The 23,391-nt window shown below is 35.8% G+C and overlaps 1 protein-coding gene across 1 annotated transcript; it reads right to left on the reverse strand.

The window, feature by feature from the left end:
• Nucleotides 1-259: 259 nt before the first annotated feature.
• Nucleotides 260-21,865, reverse strand: LOC121406988 (WSC domain-containing protein 1-like). Its single transcript, XM_041597860.1, has 4 exons — nt 21,832-21,865; nt 17,733-17,900; nt 2,184-2,372; nt 260-720 (listed from the first exon to the last, which is right to left on the reverse strand). Exons 1-4 carry the CDS (start codon nt 21,863-21,865, stop codon nt 338-340), a joined length of 774 nt encoding a protein of 257 aa, XP_041453794.1. The 3' UTR covers nt 260-337.
• Nucleotides 21,866-23,391: the final 1,526 nt, after the last annotated feature.

Raw genomic sequence — 23,391 nt, forward strand, 5'->3', positions numbered from 1 at the left:
GAGCGGATTTCTTTCTTTCTTCTTTTTCTCGATAAGAACAAAATGCTATGCCTTGGAGCGGCTTTGTTTTTTTTCTCAAGACAAAAATGCTATGCCTTGGTTGGAACGGAAATTTGGGTGTAAAAATGGGGGTCCCCTCCGCGGCACATACCCACTATGCATTATATACTGAGTGCCCCCCCCCCCAGGCAAACTCCTCCCTCCCTTTGTTGGCACGCTTTGTGTTCACCCTCCAAAATTAAATCCTAGCTCTGCGGGCTTGGTCATGACCGCTTATCGATGTTAAGACTATGTACCCTGGTGGAAAAAAAATATGAAATGCCTTGGATCTGCAATATTAAATATCATTAGGAAATGAGCTTAGTTCTAATGGTGGTTTGTCCAAGCCCTCCTGTTCAATCAAATCAAGATATTTTTTCAAAGATTCCTCCACGGGACTCCTATCTACCTGTGAAAACGGATCCAGTGTTTTATTCAACTTTGATCTGTGAAATTGTCCCTCTGAATTTCTTACTGTACATGCAAGTCTTTGTTCATCAATCGTGACGTTAAGATAATTCAATATTCGTCGCAATTCATCCTTAAAGTGTAGTTGGAGTTGTTCATAGTACACGATTAACATAGACTTGCAGGTGTGGCCCAAGTGGTTGCATTCTGAGATATATTTCTCGTAGAGATTAAACCATTTCGGGGCTTGATTCTTGACAAAATTACTCCATCCTGCAAAGAGAAGTGAATAATATTGATTAAATATCTAGACATAGGATTGGCTGAGAAAGATGCACAAGAAAGTAATATTTTTACCATTATGTCAGGAGAGCCTTCTCAATTTCACTATTAGCCTCTAAGTTTCAAATGCAGATGTAAAATATAATATTGTTTTTATTATGATCGAATTGTCCATGGAAAATGAAGTAAAGGGTTCAAAGTATAGATAAGATTTATTTATACACGGTTAAAAATCCCAAACAGTTCACAGACTGATTTCCATTGGGCCCGTGTCGAACATTACAATTGACAAAGTAAACATTTTAAAATCAGTGTTTAACGAATAATGGAACAGAATTAAGCATCAATTAAATATTACAAGGCAATCATTGAAACGTGAAGAGGAGGGGAGGAGAAGAAAAAAAGGAAGAAGGCAAAAGTGAGAGGGAGAAGAAAAAGAAAACAGAGAAGATAACAGAAAAAGAAGAAAAAGAATAATAATGATAGTAAGAAAAAGACGAAGACATTATATACCGTTCTCAAAAACATCAATAGCTTACAACATGAAATATCTATCTGTAAAGACTCCTTTCAGGTGGTTTATAGGATAATTATTCCTCGAAATAGGCCGATGTGTTTTGCATTTATATTTCCGTCTAAATTCTATCAACATCATTTGCCCCATTGTCTAAGCTTTAAGTTGATACCAAATTTGGCTGCCCGTTTTTATGTTAGAGCCGATTTTACTTGACACATCACCCCTCCCATTTTAATTTTATCGATTCCGCTTCCATTCCATGAAAATGACAATAAATTCCGGGCATAATGTAAACAAAATGGAGGTTGATAACGCATATAAGGGGTACCTAGCCCTCTTCCAGAGATAAAAGTAACTTGTAGAATCATTTCAGCCCAAAATCCTCCTCATAGTGATACATTCGTTAAGTTATATACCCTGCATTTTACCCAAGTCTACACACAGCTTGACAAAGCATGGTTACTATTTTCAGATTTTTTTTATTTGATGATCATTTTGATGCCATTAAAATGTTTTCAGGAACTCATACACACTTCTTATATGTCTTAGACATGTCAGAAGCATAAACCAACATTCACTCAGGTCAATCTAAAAAAAACATAACACAAAGTTATATATACCTACTACACAATAGCGTAATTTGTCTTTTCAGATATAGGTTTTAAGTAGCCAAAATTTGATATCAAGGTAACGTCATATTGGCTTTAAATTATGTTCAGTCGATTCTACGCCCAAAATTACCCCAGATCCACATGTTAAAGTGAAAGGCACAGAATATAATTTTGGCGCACTTTCAACTTCAACTCGTTATGACGCACTGTGCGCCGGTACCCGGTCCAATTCGGCGACCACACCGGCACAGAACATAAGGTGGACCAAATTAAAAGATCCATCTCCCAAACGATTGCTCCTTAAAATAGGTAGGAAACAAATTTACCTTCTGTTTTGAACACACCGTCCTTTGCAAATCCAGTCTTATTCGATTTCTGTCTGTTAAACTCGGCCACCATTGCTCGGTATGGATTACGTACAATTAAAATAGCACTGTCCATTTTAGGATGAAAGTAATGTGACTTGATTGTCAAAGTTCTCCCAGAGAAGGTTGGAACCTTTCCACCTATAAAACCTGTACGTCGTAAATAGCATTGGGGGAAATACAGAGTGCGATATGGTTCACATTAATTATTATAGTCTCAATGAACCGTGCTTAGGCCTACATTAAAACTGATTTTGAGAAACAGGTTAGCATTATAATTTAATTCAATTTAATCTAAAACACAATTTATTTTCGTCCATAAGAAAATTAATCTTTAGTTTTAATAATATGCTTTTATATAGCGCCATTTATCTAGAAGTATTCTATTCCGAGGAGCACAAGAAAAGAAAGAATTGAGAGTTTGGATGAGTGTCAAAGTGCCAGTATCTCATACTGTTAGAAAAGATAAGATTTCAGTTTAGATTTGAAGGTCTCCAGTGATGATATAATTCTCAAATTCAACGACAAATTATTCCAGAGAGAAGGTGCTGAGGCAGTTTAAAAGATATATAACAGGATAATTTTTTGAACTTGAATAAAGAAATGTAATTCATAAATAAAGTTAATTATTGAAATAGAAACAATTACATACTAAAATAATAATCCGTTTGCTTTATAGCAACCAAAATACACCAGAAGAAAAAAGAGCTTCTCATTTAAGGTATGAGGCGAAACGTTTTTTTGTTTTTTTACTTCTCCGGTTTTCATATTGATCTCTTCTTATTATCAATTTGGACCATATTTATTGCTCTATGCATTTTTAATCTAGTTTATAAAACAAAATTATTATAAATTAATAAATTCGTTTTGACCTTTTTAAATAGATATTGCATTTTGTGTGAAAGATTTTGGAACTATTGTTTTTTTTTTACAAAATAGTAGGAAGAATAGGATTGTTGTACTTCAACTGAAACCATGAGGCTATACTGTGGTTAGTTTAAATAATCATGGACGTTGGTATTGCGCAAACCACAATAGATCTTGGCGTCAGAAGTAATTTTTGTCACAGAATTCATCTACATGTCAAAGTGGACACATACATTATATACAGTGCATCCCGAAAAAACGGAATTCAATGTATTTTTTTACCATCATGATTATTAATTCGCTTCACAAGATGTATATCAACACTTCCTCTCTTTCATTTGAACCCCTTCTCAACGTTCATAATGCATGCATGACTGAGTTAGAATAATTGAAAGTTGTGCTAGCAAAATTCCATTTGCACGAGCAAAGTGCGAATTTGAGTGAATTTGTTTCTGTCTTTTACTTCAATGTATTCATTTTGGGGCATCCTTGGAGGTCCATGGTGCTCCGTCCGGGAGGCGAATTTTTTTTCCGTACTTTAATGCGCAATAAACCCATTTGCGCATGTGTTTGGACTGTAGGTCCGTGTAGTTGCCGTGTAGGTCTGTGTGGCTGCCTGGAGTATCCCTGGCAGTCCATGTTCTTTTTCCCCAATGTAATACAACACTGTTTTACTTTACTTCAGGTTTCAAGTACTTAACAACTATTGTAGAAATAGTACACTGTGTTGTATAAAAAAACAGCGTTTTCACTGGTTGAGGAAGTTTGTAGTTTTGATTTTTTTTATTCACTCAGAAAAAAATACAATTTTGCGATAAGGATGAGAAAACAAATATATATACAGTGCGTATCAAAAAAAAGTTTACACTTAGGAAAAATCCTGTAAAATAATACATTTGTAATATTTTGAAGATTTTTCCACATTTTAACATTGGTAAAGATCCATTTAAGCAAATGACGACATAACTGTCAAAAAATAATTCCGCTTGAGTGAGCACCATCTATTTATTTATTCATTTATTTATTTATTTATGGTTTCATGTGTGTTCACATCATCCACAATCTCATATATGAAAATACAGTGATACATGATTATTACATAAAGACAATATTACGCAAAGAAAATATTACATAATCTCTCATTAACAGAGTACACAAAGGTCTTGCAACATAAGATTGAAGCTTGAGTCATTACAAAACCATTATTTTACACTAACCAAAAAAAAAGAACTGATGAAAGGTATATATGCATACAGGTACATGTATATACAATATTTACATAGAAGTATACAGAGAAGATGAAACAAGAATAGAAAGGAGGGTATCCCAATTTATACTGTATAATTCGTCAACCCTTATAAAAATCGCCAATGGTATTTGAATGGTGCCGAATGGTAGTTGAATGGTGATCTAAATGGTAAATGGTACGCGAATGGTATTTAAGTGGTGTTTCAATGGTAAGTTCTTAATGGTAATTGGTAGTTTATTTAATGGTAAATGGTATACCATATACCCAATGGTGTCTCAGCGGTATGTGACTAATGATATGATTGGTATGACGAATGGTATACCATTACCCAATGGTGTCTCAGTGGTATTCAATGGTGTCTCAGTGGTATGTGCTTGTAATGGTATGACTGGTATGATCATTGGTATACCATACACCAATGGTGTCTCAGTGGTATACAATGGTGTCTCAGTGGTATTCAATGGTGTCTCAGTAGTATGTGCCTGTAATGGTATGATTGGTATGATCAATGGTATACCATACACCAATGGTGTCTCAGTGGTATACAATGGTGTCTCAGTGGTATACAATGGTGTCTCAGTGGTATTCAATAGTGTCTCAGTAGTATGTGCCTGTAATGGTATGACTGGTATAATGAATGGTATACCGTACACCAATGGTGTCTCAGTGGTATACAATGGTGTCTCAGTGGTATTCAATGGTGTCTCAGTAGTATGTGCCTGTAATGGTATGATTGGTATGATCAATGGTATACCGTACACCAATGGTGTCTCACTGGTATACAATGGAGTATCAGTGGTATTCAATAGTGTCTCAGTAGTATATGCCTCTAATGCTATGACTGGTATAATGAATGGTATACCATACACCAATGGTGTCTCAGTGGTATACAATGGTGTCTCAGTGGTATTCAATGGTGTCTCAGTAGTATGTGTCTCTATAATGGTATGACTGGTATGATGAATGGTATACCATATACCAAATTGTGTCTCAGTGGTATTCAATGGTGTCTCAGTAGTATGTGCCTCTATAACATGTATAATGGTATGATTAGTATGGTGAATGGTATACCATTACCCAATGGTGTCTCAGTGGTGTCAAATGGTGTCTGAGTAGTATGTGCCTCTAATGGTATGACTGCATGGTATACCATATACCCAATGGTTTCTCAGTAGTATGTGCCTCTATAATGGTATGATTGGTATCAATGGTATACCATATACCCAATATGGTGTCTTAGTAGTATGTGCCTAGTGGTATATATAATCATGTTGGATAATTGTAAAGCCATAGTGGCTTAGTGGTGTTTGCCTAATGAATGCCATTAGTGTTAATGGTGAATGGTATGCCCAGTTGCATTACCCATTATCATAATTCCAAAGATTTAAAGAAAATATATCAAAGATTAAAAGGTATTTAGAGTTAATTAAATATTTGAGCTGTGACTTTTATGCGAGCAGCTTCCCCAAATCAAGTGTAATCGCTCATGATTGTAAACATGGTATCTTGCATTCTTTTAAATTGTCTTTTTCCTTATTAAGTAAAAGGTCTATATGTGTTTAAATATTATTGATCCAGTGGTTATAATACAACATTATAAATTTGTTATATTTTACAATTGTACATGTTACTTTCTAAATTTAAATCTGCAATGGGTGCAAAAACAAAATCAATCGGTCAATGAAATCTTTTTTTATAATAAGGGTTTTGATTTTTAATTAATATGTTTTATTCTATTTTTATAATCATTTTGCTTGTTTATGGCCGCTTTTTATAAAAAAACTATATATTGAGTGTTCCAAGAAGATATTTGCAATCAATCCCAAAATTCGATCAGATGCAAATTTACAGGTGATGATAAACATTAAGTTTATCTAGAACATAACAATTTGGATTTTTTTTATGGATCAGTTGCAAGTTTGCAATGAAAAGTATGACTCTCATGATTTTGGAGTCTGAAATTAATTTGCATTCGATTGCTTCGATTGCAAGTTTCTTGCAATGCCCCATATTTTGCTCAAAATGAATTCACTGTTGGTTGTCTTGGTCCCCCAACCTCTATCAAATTCCCATCCGCAAACCCTGATTTGGTCTGTCTGCAACGTCAAAAGCCCCCTCTGAACCCATTTGTACGCTATTATAGCTGCTTCCAATCATGAATTATTTCTCTCTTTTTTTTTTACAAATGATATTTTCAAAATTCTAATTCTATTTTTTAGGCCCTAATTATTCTTTCCCACTTGTGGACAGTGTTTATAAAGAGGAGAGATATTCTATAGGCCGGTCATTACTTGATTGAAATGATTTATCCACATGGTCTTGCTCCCTCACCCCTATCAAAATTCCCTGCCGCCATCAGGGTATAGTACAATGTAACAGAAAAGAAATCTACTGAATGAAATCTCAATTTCTATCATTACAAAAGCAAATTAAAAGGGAAGATGAGGAGTGAGTAAAAAAATATATATTAAGGGGAAAAAACAAGAAAAGAAAAAAGGCAATGAAGAAAAGAAAGATTAACAGAAAAGAAAAAGACAACGAAAATAAAAAAGAAAATAAGAGAATACAGGAAAAAAAATTGAAGGGATCGAAAACTTTTTTCATAGATTCCAAGATCCAAGGAAAACAGTGACACGCCATCATGGTTTCCAACCCAGAACCAATCGAGAGGAAAAAGAAGACACCCCTGATTTGGTTTTAATTCACCCCCCTCCCCCCCTCCCTCCCTTTCGCGTTGGCAAGCAGGGCCGCTTGGCTGCTTGTTAGTTAGCTCTATCGCACGCACGTACGCGCGCGCGCACGTCTAACCGGTACCGTACCGCCAATTGCAATATTTGAAAAAGAAAACTCCATCTACCGGGACCGCCGTTTTGCTGTTGATAAGTCCGTCGATAATTCATCAAAAACTAAAGGAACACGGGTCAGATTCGGACAGCGACTTCAAAGTCATTTGTAGAAGGCTAAACAGTAAGTTCTATAACAATTTTCTTTGATTTATTTCTCAAATTGTCTCAAAATATTAGATGTCGGTGTACTGCCACGACCACTGCACTGCCATTGCCCCGTTGGCGCTGGCCGCTGCTCTACTGGCCGGGACGTGGCTATGACGATAGGGAGTGCTTATGCTTTGTGTTGGCTGAGTTTAGCTCGGCGAGCATGGAATAGATTAGTAATTCGCTCGTATTGCCTGATGTTTATTGTCAATGTTTTACAAAAACCATCTCTGAATACGTTGAATTCATGAATGAATGATTTGTTAATGCTAATGTCAAGACTGTCAAAGCGTTAATTGTGAAACACTGCACATCGTAATTCGCTGAAATTGAAAACTTGCCGGTAATGCAGTTTCGCACCGGCTGGTTACCAGCATACCTCATCACCCATATTTGTTCCCAGATGTCATGACAAGTCTCCCAGTCAAATTTCGATGTCAATATATCCACCACTTTTCAATATATCCACCACTTTTCAATATATCGTGATCGGGAATGGGTGTATTTCGGCTTCGATCTCAACTTCGTTGATCGACACGGCGTAGACAACTAGACATCGCTTCGCAGATCGCTTGGATTCACCGTGCACTGTAATGTTGATATGAACTGAAGTGAGCAACCAAATCATGCGAAAATGTGGCGAACAAACTGCCAGCATGCCGCATGCGAATCTTTGTTCGCATGATTTGGTTGCTAACTTCCGTTCATATCATCATTACGGTGCACGGTGAATCCAAGCGATCCGCGAAGCGACACGGCGTAGACATTGCTTCGCAGATCGCTTGGATTCACCGTGCACCGTAATGTTGATATGAACTGAAGTTAGCAACCAAATCATGCGAAAATGTGGCGAACAAACTGCCAGCATGCCGCATGCGAATCTATGTTCGCATGATTTGGTTGCTAACTTCAGTTCATATCAACATTACGGTGCACGGTGAATCCAAGCGATCCACGAAGCGATGTCGATCAACGACGTTGAGATCGAAGACGAAATACAGCCATTCCCGATCACAATATTTTGAAAAGTGGTGGATATATTGACATCGAAATGTGACTGAGAGACTTGTCATGACATTTGGTAACAAGTATTGGTGATTAGGTGTGCTGGTAATCGGCCGGTGCGAAACTGCATTAGCGCCAACTTGCCGACAAATATTGTTTTGGAATTAGGCCTATAATTTGTTGTTGTTGATAGATGTTGGTAAATGAGATAAAATGGAGGTGAAACATGGTAGGGGTCCTAAAGTTTGAAAAATGATAAAGACTACGCAGCCCCTATAAAGTTACACTGTGCACACCACTCATCGCACATAGGGTGAAATGTGCACTTTGTGTGTGGAACTGTGACTGGACAGAGTGACAAACGATTCCTATTCAATTTTTCTACAGAGGCTGCAATAATTATGCAGAGAAAAGTGGCGCTAATGCAGTTTTGCACCGGCCGATTACCAGCATACCTCATCACCAAAATTTGTTCCCAAATGTCATGACAGGTCTCTCAGTCACATTTCGATGTTAATACCACCTCTTTTCAAAATATCGGGAACGGCTGTATTTAGTCTTCGATCTCGACGCGTTGATCTAATCCGTAGAAATCACTTCGCGGATTGCTTGGATTCGCTGTAATGTTTATTGGGACTGAAGTTAGCAAACAAATCATGCTAACATGTGGCGAACAAACAGCCAGCATGCCGCATGCGAATCTTTTGGTCGCATAACTTCGGTCCATTTCAACATGACGGCAAATCCAAGCGATCCGCAATATTTTGAAAAGTGGTGGGCATATTGTGTATTGACCTCAAAATGTGTGTAGACAAATATTCTGGTGGGGAGTTTTGCTCGAAGTTGGCTGGTGTGAAACTTGTGAAGCATTAATGCGGGTGGTTATTATTAGATCTTCATGGGGCTAGGCATATCAATTTTTAAAGTAAATTTTATCCTTTTTTAAGTTTGTCCTGTGATCACATTTTATCTGTTTTTATTTATTTACTGATCAAAACTTGCCTAAAACAATGTCTGGAATTCATCCACTGGCATATGATTGTCCATGAACGGATCCATGATTTCTCAAAGGGGGTAGTGGGGCAGATTTTCCCAAGGAAATTTTATATAACAAGCAAACCAAAAAAGAGATCCTCACTCTTGTATGAGACAATATTTTCAATATAAATATTTGCTGTAACTTTCGAAGGGGGGGGGAACACTTGTGTAAGAAAGCCACATTTTTATCTTGCTCTCAAGGTGGGGGCACAGGGGTCCATTGCAGAAAGAGTTGCGTTTAAACCCAGGTCAAAAAATCAATCGCAAGTCCCAAATGCGCGCTGTTGATTGGTTGAAAATCAAGTTGCGTATGATATTTAGAGTTGCGATTTATTGCAACTCAAAATATACAACGGACCCCAGGTCAAATGTGCCCACTTGGATCCGCTTCTGGGATTGTCAATACCAGGGAAATGGAATTTATGTCATCGATTACCCTCCTTTTGAAAATTGCTGCTCTGGAAATTTGATTTCAGATGACATAGCTATTACTAGTATAAAGCATGCACATTTATAATACAGCCTTGTCTGAACTAAGCTGAACAATATCACATTTTATTATTGTATTCCTGAATTGTGGGCTGGTAATCAGAGATCCATGAAAAATATCTCTAAAATTAAAGTTCTAAGATCATTCTTTTTCTATTACTATATTAGTATTCTATTTTTGTTTGTATCTGCACATACATGCAGATTTTACAACACTTAAATTGATTTTATTTCATTTTCAAAGTTTGGACGACGGATACACTGGATGATAAGGTAGATGGTCCAGCCTTACATGGGAATGACACGACGGGTGTTGAACACAGAAAACGTGCCGTGTACAAGAAAAAAATGGAGTTTATGAAAGGTATGTGTGTAAGAATTTTCTTCAGTAGGAAAAATTGCAAAGCTTCATGAGATAAAACAGATTGTATTCCTGCAGTGGCATAGCTGAAAAAAAAATCAGTATGTTGGCTGAGGGGTGGACACTTTGTCCTCAGGTATTCATTTGTTGTGGTATTTGTCATCATTGGGGCCTCCCATTAGATAATAGGTTATTTTCTTCCCATCTATGGTTAAACATAAATTTATTTATCATATTTTACAAAATGTTTTGTTGATATTTGTTAATTGGTACCGTTCAATTGAATGGTAGTGTATACTGCAAATTTCTCGATATTTAAAAAAAATATAAGAAAACTTCTAAAGAAAGCTTAAACACACGACAAGCATTGATGTTTTGAACCCTTAGCTAATATACTGTCCTTTGCATTGTTTTCATCCAATATTTCTTATTACAGCTTCAAGGAATTAATCCTGCCGGGTACCCATTCACTTCACCTGGGTCTAGTGCAGCATAGTGTGGATAAATTTCAGGCTCAAGGAAAACACACCATGGCTAGGACTCAAATTCATGACCCTCTGTTTGTAAGGTGAGAGTCAGAACCACTAGACCACGACGAACCCAAGCTGATGTCATATCCCCTCTTGTTCTTTTGTATTTTATTACAAGAAGTCATGCTTATTTACACTTTGTCCTCCGAGGACTATAAAAAAAGGAGTGAAAATTTATTTCAAAGACATGTCCACCCTAACAAAAAGTTGATTTGATTAAATAGAGAAAAATGAAACATAAAAATCGGATGAAAAATAAGAAAGGTATGACATTTTTAAGTTTCACTCAATTTCACTTAATAGTTATATGCACATCCTGGTCGGTATGCAAATGAGGGAACTGATGACATCACTCATTCACTTTTCTTTTGTTTTTTTAAATATGAAATATAATTTTCTCCCCATTGACCTATGAAATAAAGTTTTATTTCTCACTGAACATGTGGAGTTACCATTGCTTAACATTATTTGGTTCAGTCCAGTCCTGATGAAATATTTTGCATGATGCTTGCCTGATTTTTCTCTGTTGATTCAAAACAACCTTTTCTGTGGTGGACTTGACCTTTAATGTGAAGATATGCATTGCTGGAAATAATGATATGATACTTGGGACATATCATACACACATGTATGAAAATATGAAATAATTATGATTTCATTTCATACAATAAGCCTAGCAAATATTCCTGACGATCATGTGTACATTAGGTTAGTTTTTTACCAAAACATTGTTAAAATTTCAAATTCAATAACTTTGTTATTATTAGATGTTAACGAAATTTTCAGCATGATGTTTTTCTGATTCATTCTCTCCCTACCAAAATCTCCCCTTTTCTATGCTTTCTTTCTATGGTCCCCTTCATTCTCCTTATAACTATTTTATGTGTGATAGAGGTACTCGAGACTGAAAGTTATGTGATATAATTCAAAGTGTACATCAGACAAACAAAAAGCACTGAAAATTTCATCAAAATTTGTTGAGGATTAACGAAGTTATGACGAATTAAAGTTGTTATTTTTTGGTAAAACTGTTCTCTTCAAGTCCTCATGAATATACAAAATCACAATTTATATATTTTTTGTATTATATGAATTCAAATTTTGTCCAAGCTAGGTTGTAAAAAATTACAATTGACTACTGATTCTGTGTAAGACAATAATCATATTATTTCTCACACATAGTTGAGTTATTCATCTGATTCAGCACAGCAAAAATAGAAAAGAAATAAGTGGGTATCTTGTATATATTATTTTCTATATATTTTGCAAAAAGAGGTCTCTATTTTTTCTGTATTTTAGTGTTCCAAATTGAATAATTTTCTTTCCCTATTTTCATTATATTTTCTTTCTATGTGTGATATATTATTTATTTCTTAATGTATCTTTATTGTATTTATGATAAACTTTTGGCGTGTTTCTACAGTAAATCATTAAAAACAGTTTATCTTTTCCGGACTCGAATATTCTTATCGCTCTTAAACCAACCTGTTTCTACGGACCGAATAATCTGATTAACTTGCATTTCACTTCGCAAATAGGGCAGAAATCGGAAAATTCAACCTATAACATCAACATTGCATTTCGGTATGTCTCGTTAGGAAAATTTTCAAAATTCATGGTAGATCTCACTCATTGTAGCAGGTATACATGTTTCGCGATCAGCTTGCGAGATTAAACAGGCCAGAATATATGTATACTGTGAGATCGCACTTCTGGGTTGAAGCACTTAAGCCAGACATGCATGCTATTTTGCCCTATGTTTTACAGAAAAGTTAAACGGATTAACATGGCAATAACCACCTCTCAAAGAAAAATGAGAAACCGTATTTTGTGCGATGCAATTTATCAATTAACCGCATCGCGTCTGTTTCTACAGGAAACTTATCCAGGATTCTGGATACTTAGGCGGGTAATACTTTTTAACAATTCTTTGTAGAAACACGCCATTGATATATCTTTTTAGGTGAAAAGAAAAAAAAGAGAACAATTTGGGGGTACTATTTTGCCCCCTTTTGGGGATATTTCATTTCTTCTAGGTGTGGTACCCTTTATTCATTTGGCCATGTGAAGGCTATCGCACATTTTGAGTTTACAATGTAATCTTCGAAATTTGGTGTTCATTAGTTTGTTGTCCAAATTCTGTCTTACATGTAAATTTGTTTATAGGAAAATTAACATAATATCTATGTGGAGTGCAATCATTGATCTCTTGTAGTGTCGCGTAGTCACATGTATTCATAATATGGTGCTTTTATGCCATACCTGTCAATACTCTTTTGTACTTGAACTTATTAGTAAAAAAATGTTTATTAATGTTGTTGAAAGCAATTACACACAACAGATTTAACATCAAGTATCAGGTTTGTATGCAGAACAGTGGTTTTGCCAAGTACGCAATCCATGTAAAAAGCAAAAAGAGAGAACAGGTTTATTTTTGGAAATGTTAGTCTTCATTTGTTGTGTTTTTCAAACTCGATCTGTCTTGATACATGTCTATTTTTTTCATAGCAAGATTGACAGAGATATCAACGAATAGCTAAGTCATATATATTAATAACTTATGTGCTTTAATCATAAAGTCTATACTTGTGAATACTCTGTGCCATTTATGCTGTACTTAAACTTCTTATAGTAAAAGCAATTTAATGACGTTCTTGAAATAACTGCTTTCATTTTTTTTCTTGTGTATACCGGGGTACTTATTCCATTATTAAGCTTTCCATTAGCCCCAGAGATATGCTGTTCACCATTGGTCTACCATTCACTGTACTTTATTGGCTTACTATACATTGCACATCTTTGTTCTACTGTCTACCATTGGTCTACCATTGAATGTACACTTGTCGTCTATAGTGTATGACCAATGGTGTTATTTGAATGGTTGACTAATAGTATAGTGTATGGTATGACAGTATTGTATGGTAAATGGTAGGTCAATGGTGTACAGTGTATGGTAAGCCAATGGTGTATGGTAAGCCTACGGTGTACGGTGAATATTAGTTCAATGGTGTATGGTAGGCCAATGGTGTACTGTAAATGGTAGGTCAATGGTGTTCGGTGTATGGTAGAATGGTGTAAAGTGAATGGTCAATCAATGGTGAACGGTGTACGGCGAATGGTAGTTGAATGGTGAGCGCTGAATGGTACACGAATGGTGTACGATGAATGGTACGCGGATGGTGAATGGTACATGAATGGTGTATGGTCAATGGTAGGCGAATGGTGTATGGTGTAAGGCAATTGGTAGGCCAATGGTGTCCAGTGAATGGTGGCTGAATGGTAAATGGTAGGCCAGTGAATGGTGGCTGAATGGTGAATGGTGGTCAATGGTAAACCTGTCTATAGTGGCCATATGGTAGATCAATGGTGAATGGTGTTTGATCAATGGTATATGAATGGTAAATGGTGCTCATGAATATGGTAATAGTAACGTCCCAATTATTTAAATTAGTTTGAATGGTATACCATTGAGGCTTGAATGGTATACCATTGGTGTATGGTGGGTGCTGTGCGAATGGTATTCCAATGGTATATCAATGGTGTATGATGAATGGTAGTCAATGGTATACCATTCAATTTTTTTTATAAGGGAAGCAAATACAACGACATGAACAATCTTCGAAGAAAACATTATGCCTACATTTTCATCATAGTTTCGAGATGAGCATGCTCTTAACTGCCTTCTTAAAGGAATATGTTTTACGTAAATTGCGAATACTTTGCGGTAAAGAATTCCAAATATCTGGACCACTATGCCTTATGGACTTATGGGCTAATGCGGTGAGAGGATTAAGTGTATATTAGACTCCTGTCTTGTGTAGTGTGAGTGAACTGCACTATTCGTTTGAAACGAATAGTAAAAGAGACTGGCAGGAGTCCTGCGTTATATCGAAACATGAATATGGCAGTTTGAAGAAAATGTATGTCGTCAACTTTCAAACACTTTAGTTTTACAAACAGAGGATTTGTGTGGTCCCTAAAACCAGATCGAGTACATATCCGAATAGCTTTCTTTTGCAGAAGAAGAATATTATTTGTCAAACCCTTAGCTGTTGCCCACAGAATATTGCAGTATGAAATGTAAGGTAAAACAAGAGTATTGTATAGCATCAATGATATATTGGTGGCAACGTAATATCTAACTTTGTACAACACACCGATATTTCGAGAGATTGGTGCACTGATGTGATTCACTTGGTCTTTCCAATTAAGGTTTTCATTGATATATACACCCAGGAACTTTGTACATGCTTTTCTTTCAATTGGGGTGCCGTTTAAGTAAATATTTATTGAATGCTTATCATTAGATTTCCTACCACTAAAATGAATAAAATTTGTTTTTCAGGACATTGAGAGAGAGTATACTTCTAAACCAAGAATCCAACTTTGGCAGTTCAGAGTTAATTGTACGTTCAAGACTTTTGATTTCACGATGAGATAAGAACACACTTGTATCATCCGCAAATAAAGTATACTTAAAAAATTAGAAACATCACAAATATCATTGATATATACAAGGAATAACAAAGGGCCTAAGATGGATCGTTGCGGAACGCCACATCTCACAGACAAAGATATCTGACTTAAATGAGTTACAGTAGGTAAATTGTTTTTTCATAGCTAGATAACTTGTAAACCATTTTAAAGCTACACCCCTGACTCCATAGTTTTCCAATTTTGAGAGAAGGATTGTGTGGTCTAGTGTGTCAAAAGCCTTACTAAGATCCATGAAAACACCAATCACATGTTCACCAGCTGCAAGAGCACTGGAAACATGATCATATTTTAACAAGGCAAGATCAGTAGAATGTGACTGCCGAAATCCATATTGTTCAGGATTTAGAGACTTGTGTGTATCCAAGAAGTCATATAGCCTATTATACACAATCCTCTCCAGAACTTTAGAAAATGTGGGCAATATGGCCGAGATAGGTCTATAGTTTGAAACAATATTTACATCATTCTTTTTGTGAACTGGGATCACCTTGGCTAGTTTGAAAGAAGAAGGAAACACTCCTGTTAAGAGTGAGATATTACAAATGTAAACAATCGGTGTCACTATTGAATTAATAATTTGTTTCAATAAAACTGTGCTAATTTCATCATGTCCACAAGAGTGACTAGCTTTAAGCGAACTGACTATATTGAAAATTTCAACACTGTAAGTCGGTCTGAGGAAAATAAATACTGTAGATGGCTCCTGAAGAAAATTTCTATAATTGTACCCGTTCCCAATTATTTTTTTGGCTTGATTTTCGCCAGCACTGGCAAAATACACATTAAATGCATTAGCAATATCTTCTGCAGAAGTCAATTCTTTATCCTCAATCACAATTTTCTCTGGGATTTTACTTTTCTCCTGTTTGCATAAAATATCTTTTACAACCTTCCAAGTTGAAGACATATTGCCTTTAGCCTTTTCAAATTTCTTAGAATAAAACAATTTTCGAGAGCAACGTATAATCGATGTAAGTTTTTTGCGGTATTTTCTGTATTTGTCAATACTATTAGGGGATGGTTTCTTGATACTTCTTTTATACAAACAATTTCTCTTTTTTATAGATTGGAGTATACCAGCAGTAATCCAAGGCCGTTTCCCTTTTTTCTTATCAATTGATTTTATGTATGGAATATGTTTATCAAAATAACAATAGAACTTTTTCCAAAATATTTCAAAAGCTTTCTCAATATCATCACAACTGAGAACATCCTCCCAGTTTTCTGAAATTAAATCAGCATTAAGGCAAGCTACTTTTTCATCGGTAATCTTTCGTTTCATATCATGCCTCCTTGGGAAACAGGCCAGACTGAGAATGACCTTTGATATTCTTTACAAAAATATTATCTAATAATGAAGATGAATGATCACTTATTCTGGTAGTTTTATCAATTATAGCATGAAATGCATTCGAGTTAAGAATATTTCGAAATCGGACTGAATTTAGACTGTTGCAAAGTACATCAATATTGAAATCTCCCATTACACAAACGGATTTATCGGAATAATTAACAGTTGACATCATTAACTCCAGATCATCGAGAAATGTGACCACATCTGTATTAGGTGGTCTATACACCACACACACAATGAAATTCTTTTCTTTGGGAAGGTCAACCTCAATACATTAACTCTCAGCTGATTCACCCTGGAATGAAAGATCATTCCGGGGCTTAAGTGATAGAGAATTTGAGATATACATGAGAAGCCCTCCACCTCTACCATTCTGTCTGTCTTTCCTAATTTCTTTGTAACCTTCAAGTGTAAAAAGGTTAGGAGATTTATTATTTAGCCATGTTTCTGAAATGCCTATAATTGAGAAATTGAATCGTAATGAAGATAAGAGCATATTAAAGTTATCATAGTTTTTAGACAGACTTCTTGCATTGCAGTGTAAGAAACTTAGAAAATGTGAGTGTGATTGATCTCCTTGGGGATCATATTCACTGGGTACAAATATTTACAATCAATGTTTTGTTCCAAATGATAATCTTCTAGAATCAATCAGGAGAATTGTCTATACTCGACATTTCTGTTAGCATATAATGTTAACATTGTGCGGTGGGGATTAAATAAAGCATCCATGCAGTTCTAGACTATGTTTTGGCTTATGGTGCCCTGTATTGTAATTCATTCTCAGGAGGCACCATATCTTATTGATAAATCTTACCTGTCACCAGTTATTACAATTGCGTATTGATGTAATATTCATCGACTTCCTTATCATTACCTTTATTCAGTTTCTCGTGTATTACGCCCCTATATTGTAGCTTCTTCACACTGGCCACAAGCACTACTATGATAATCATGACTACAGTACGGGGACTGTACCAAGACTGTAGCGGTGTTGCCATCAGTGTGAATTCTCGGACCCGCAATAAACTATTTCAATATTTTTTAAGAATTAAAAGGATTCTGAAGTACTAGTATAGACAAAGAAAATAGGGTGGGGATCAAATAGGAGCGGATGTGAAAGGTACCTGCATTGGCGAGTATGTTGCTTCCATACACGTCTCCCGTAGCGTATCCGGTTGATGTCTCTATAAGATGTCGCATCCATGTATTACCAGAACCTGGATAACTTGCTAAAGCTGTCAGTGGGAATGTTCCATCTGGCATTAGTTTGGTATCATTGCAGGAAACAAGGCCTGTATAGTTTAACGAAGAAAAAAAATCGGGCATATTTAAATTTGACCCTTCATAATTTAGGGTGATAGACTGCACCTTAAATGTTGATAGCTGCTGTTGATTGTACACAGCAAAATCCATGGTGTTAACCGGTGTACATAGAGGACCACACCAGTTATTTTACACTGGTGTTAAATTGTTGGTGTTAGTTTTACCCCTATATGTGTTATTACAACACCTTTTGTTGTTACATTTACACTCTTTGGTGTTATGTTTAATCTCTAGGGTGTAATTTTAACACCTCAGGGTGTGGTCCTCTATTAACACCAATTGTCGTCAGTTTTAACACCGGAGTTTTTACAGTGTACCGTCTGCACGCTGGTTTTCAAATTAATACCGGTGCTGTAAACCGCTATAAACCAGTAAGTTGTAAATATATTCACAGTAGAGAATTTACCCCCGGACAATCTCGGGATAAATTTCATGTATCCATCCACACTGCTGCAGGTGATTTTTATGACATCCGTAACAAAACACGTATAGGCTTGTGACCCCGTGGCCCGTATTCTGAACTCGGGTTTAAATCAAACCCTGGTTTAAAGTTGTGATTTAACTATGGGGAGCCAATTGGGGCACAAATCCCAAACATGATACATCAAATTGACACCCAAATTGTTCATAATAATCTGGGAATAATACATTTAGTATTTTAAAGTATTCTTTTTCTTCATAATGAAACCAAAATATTAAACATAAGAAATATACAATAGAAACATAATTTTTGAACTATTGTCTCCCCATAATTTTAGCACAGAGTTAGACCACGGTCTAAGTTAAAACCCGACTTCAGAATACGGGCCCTATACACCGGAAATACTTGAGGACGGGGAATCGAACCCCTAGTCTATAGGTGATTGGTGAAAAAAAATGTTCAGAAAATGGTTCAAGCATGAAAATTGGCACAAAGGTAGAATAAGTTATCCTAAACATTTATAGCAGGGGGTGCCAACGTGAGTTTCCCAAATATAGCAACGGTTAGTAGGTAACATATTTACCTTAGTAACCGAGCTTTCTTGGGCTTGAGGAACAGTTTTACAAACAATATGTAAAATAATTTTTTATCTAAAGCATATTTCTTTGCATCACAACAGCTTTAATCCATTTATTCATAGCAACGGTTTCTAAGGGATCCTTTTCGATAGGAACAATAGTTTACCATAGTACAGATCATTATAATTTGCTCAGAAGAGCTCAGAAATTAATTTTGGCCCATAGATTCCTTATGTGATGATTGTTTCCATAGGTAGACCCAATGAGCACCAAAGCAACGGTTGCTAGGTAACATATTTCCTTAATAATCAATACTTAAAATTTGTTTTTATGATTATAATTTTTGTGAGCCATGTGAACCACATCTTTTCTATTTAAGCATTAATACATTAATCACAACAACCCAGTCCATGATAAGCACCAGTTCCTAAGTAGCATGTTTTCTGCAACCAATTGTTAAAGGCCCATATGGTAAGATTATTAATGAGTACTCATACTAGTAGATGTTCAAAAACATACTCATACTAGTAGATGTTCAAAAACGTTAAAGCTTGCACAAATCAAACTACCTGATGATATTGTTTATATTTCCAAAAACGGTATCTACGGGGTCCATATCATTGGCATAATGATACTTGTTGCTTGTTATAAAATACTCCTTCAAACCAATCTTTCTCCATTTGGAAACCATAATTATTAGGAATTAACCTAAACATTATTATGTAAAAGATCAATCATTGTTTAAATTATTTGGTGTCTTTCATAGTAAATGGTCATTTGTTAATGTTTGTTATTACTATATAGTTACATGCTTATCAATGAATGATAATAGACCACATGATTATTTATCTGAGCGATTGACAATAAAGGTAGAATAGATCGACACTTGTATCATCAAGAATCACAAGTCTAGAAACCGTTGACATTCATGTACAAATTTCATGTACTTTCAACACATCAATTCTAAGCATATATTTCGTGGCTCCATTAACATTGATAATATCCATCATGCTGACAAACAGGAAACGAGGTGTATTAATTGACTCTAATTTAACTTGGAATAGCCACATTCGTTATATTAGCACACTTGTTGCCAGAGCTATTGGCATACTATTCAAACTGAAATATTGTCTTTCCCAAAGATCACTATTCATGCTTTACAATTCTTTTATTTTGTCACATATATCATATTGCAACATATTGTGGGGGTAATTGCAACAAAACGAAAATAGACTCAATTCTACGCCTCCAAAAGAGAGCACTCCGCATTTGCTTCCACTCGCAATTTTTAGCTCATGCTGATCCTATTTTTCGGAACCTGAAAACATTAGAAATTCATGACATTCATGCTTTCCAAACTGCCATTTTCATGTACAAGTTCTCAACTAAATCTATACCTACACCCTTTAAAGATATTTTTGTTTACAACAGCAACATTCATTCATATCCTACACGTCACTCATCCAGCATCCACCTCACAAACCCGATAACAATATTAGCACATTAAACATGTTAAACGATCAGACATCACGGCCCAGACGTCTGGAATAATTTGCCCAATGATATTAAACTCACTGCATCTATATTTTCTTTTTAAAGCTTCATTGAAAGAAATATCTTTTATCGAAGTATTCTTAAAGTGATTGGTTAACATTGGTTTGACTTTTAAAAAATCTGAGCTAGAAGGTCACACTTGTCACCTGTGTCTGCGATACGGTACAAAAATGAAGCCCAGAAAAAATTGCGTTCGAAAATAATTATTTAGTTCTTCAAAAATTGAAATATAAAGTGACCAGAAACACCATCTTAATTTCATCCCATACATTTATGTGTACTATTTAGGTGTCTATAAGACGCCTATTTACATAATCGGGGTTTGCCTTGTAGTTTTAGCTTTTCATTCTCAATAATGGTTGTTTTCAGGGTTTATTAGTTCTAATACATACACTTGTACACATGTTTCATCTTGGTTTGATAATTTTTTAAATCGGCTGCTTACAAAGTTAAACAATACCTTTAATATCACACCTGCACGTTCACTCACATGCGAACACACACGCACACTTTATTTCTTAATTTTTCTTCTTTCTCTTTTTTTTCTGATTTGTGACGTAAGATTGTCTTCCAGACCTAGACCTATAAAATGATAAATAATTGGTTTCCATGTAGCCCCTTCCCCCTTTTGCTGCTATTACTCAAGCATTTATTTTGCTTATATAGTTTGCCACCGCATTTTTTTTCATTCTGTAAATTTTGTGGCTATTTATTTTCCAAGGAGGCCCTATCACTTTTAAGACCCTGTATACCTACAAATGCCCTTGGAAAGAATTCCACAATATAAATATTTAACAAGAGGTCACTCCTAATTGTAGAAGAACGGTAACATGAGCTGACCAGGAGGTCATGGGTTTTTACAACCTAAACATCTCTGATCTTGGAGAGGTGAAAGAATGACCGCCAAGAATAGATTCAGTCAACTAAGTTCAAAATCATTTCAAACACCAAAATATTGCCAGAGTGTAATTTCCAAATGAGTGCTTGCATGAATACAATTTTATACCTTGCTAACAGTAGTCGGTCGTTTGAAAGGCTTTGGTCTTACCCCTCTCTTCTGTAGACTGCAATGAAGATATTAGTTCTCCATGCTGTTCCTGGACCTAATGCTTCGTGTATATAGGAGTTGACTTTGACTTGTCTTTTCCGTCTCCAGGTGTTCGGACTTGGATCAATCCTGTGCAGCTCCGGGATCTATCATGAAGTGAAAGATCTGTTAGAGTTGATTTAGATCATTAAGTTCCGTTTCCAGGCGTGTTGGCCTGGATCCTGCTGCTACATGATCTATGGTGTCTTCTGCAGAAGTTAATTTTGACCTGTTAGTTCCGATTCCAAGTTTTTTTTTACCTGGATCATTCCTGCACGCTCTGGCATCTATCATGACGTGAAAGATCTTGCCAGAGTTGATTTAGACCGATCAGTTCCATTTCGAGGCATGTTGGCCTGGATTCTGCACCTATATGATTCATCTATCTCGACTCAATCCTGCAGAAGTTGATTTGGACCTGTCTGTTCTAATTCTAGGTGGTTAAGCCTGGATCAGTCCTGAAGCTCCAGGATTTATCATCACGTCAAAAATCTTGCAAAAGTTGATTTGGACCTGTCTATTCTGTATCCAGGTGTTTTTACCTGGATCAATCCTGCATCTCCAGGATTTATCATCACGTCAAAGGTCTCACAAGAGTTGATTTAGACCGGTCCGTGGCTCCGTGATCTATCATGACTTGAAATCTCTTGCAGAAGTTGATTTTGACCTGTCAGTTCCGATTGCAGGTGTTTTGACTTAGATCGTGCAGCTTCAAGATCTATCATGACTTTTAAGATTTTGCAGGACTATGCGAAGCTGACTTTGTCACATCCATGTGAAGCGCTTGTAACATCAGGTTGTCTGGACGTGATCCATACTCGGCCACAGAACAGTGGCATTTAGTTCTGATATTCTTCTTCCTTCCACATGTATACCTCCAATACTTCTTGCCATGTCCAGATCATATAGAAATGATTCTGCTGGTGGCATTATCACTTTGTCTCGCAATATAATGTCCTCATGGGGAAAAATGTTTCTTACACTTCGATTGATGAAAATTTCATCTTCCTATCGAATAGGATGATTACACCTTAACACTGAGCTTTCCAATCATACGTTTTGATTACCTGGTAAGTAACACAATATATTGCAGTCTACTACTTCATCACATGATTTGTAGGATGCGGCGTTAGTAATTAGTGTCAATAAGGCCTACATAGATCTTAATTTTTCTCAAAAGATTTTGTTGTATAATCACCAAATGTACCCCTTCGTTACATATTTACAAGTCAACGATACCTGGGCTGTTTCAGGTCTGCTGACAATGCTACAATGTATACAGGGGACATACAGTCAATGATGCTTGAGGCTGTTTCAGGTCTTCTGTACATGATATTTAAGTCATTCAATAATATCAAAACCTTACTGACAAGTAAGTATGTGAATATTACTCAACATTACATCCCAATGAAGCGATTAGTTCATATCTATCAAATTTCAGCTTCCCTTTGCCCTCAAAGGTCAGTGTCTTTGCCTGTGTCCCATGCCACATCCACTACAATACCCTCTGTCGTTTTCATAACAGGAGAGATCTTATATAATTTTTTAATAGTAAGCACATTTAATGACCCAGTAATCATTTTCTTCTGTGTGTTAGCTGTGTCATGTATAAGTAAAAAAAAAAAGGATGAAGAAAAATAATGAAATTATGTACACCGAAATTAGGTTTGTTACCTATTTATGTACGAGTATTATGCAAATAATTTTTGGGACTGCATCTGAACTCTTTTGTATATATGAGATATCTATTTTAATTAAGTTTTATACTTTGACCAATGTTCTAACCATATTCTCATTAAAACATAATGTCTAAATTATGT

Source organism: Lytechinus variegatus, chromosome 2 (assembly GCF_018143015.1).
Source record: "Lytechinus variegatus isolate NC3 chromosome 2, Lvar_3.0, whole genome shotgun sequence".
Classification (NCBI taxonomy): domain Eukaryota; kingdom Metazoa; phylum Echinodermata; class Echinoidea; order Temnopleuroida; family Toxopneustidae; genus Lytechinus; species Lytechinus variegatus.

Bases quoted from the DNA above. Each gene is read 5' to 3' on its own strand.
- LOC121406988 (XM_041597860.1), bottom strand. From the start codon at position 21,865: ATGATAGATGCCAGAGCGTGCAGGAATGATCCAG. The intron at 17,901-21,831 runs GTAAAAAAAAAC...TAAACTATACAG, and splicing joins AGCGTGCAGGAATGATCCAG to GCCTTGTTTCCTGCAATGAT. The intron at 2,373-17,732 runs GTACCTTTCACA...TACGACGTACAG, and splicing joins CAACATACTCGCCAATGCAG to GTTTTATAGGTGGAAAGGTT.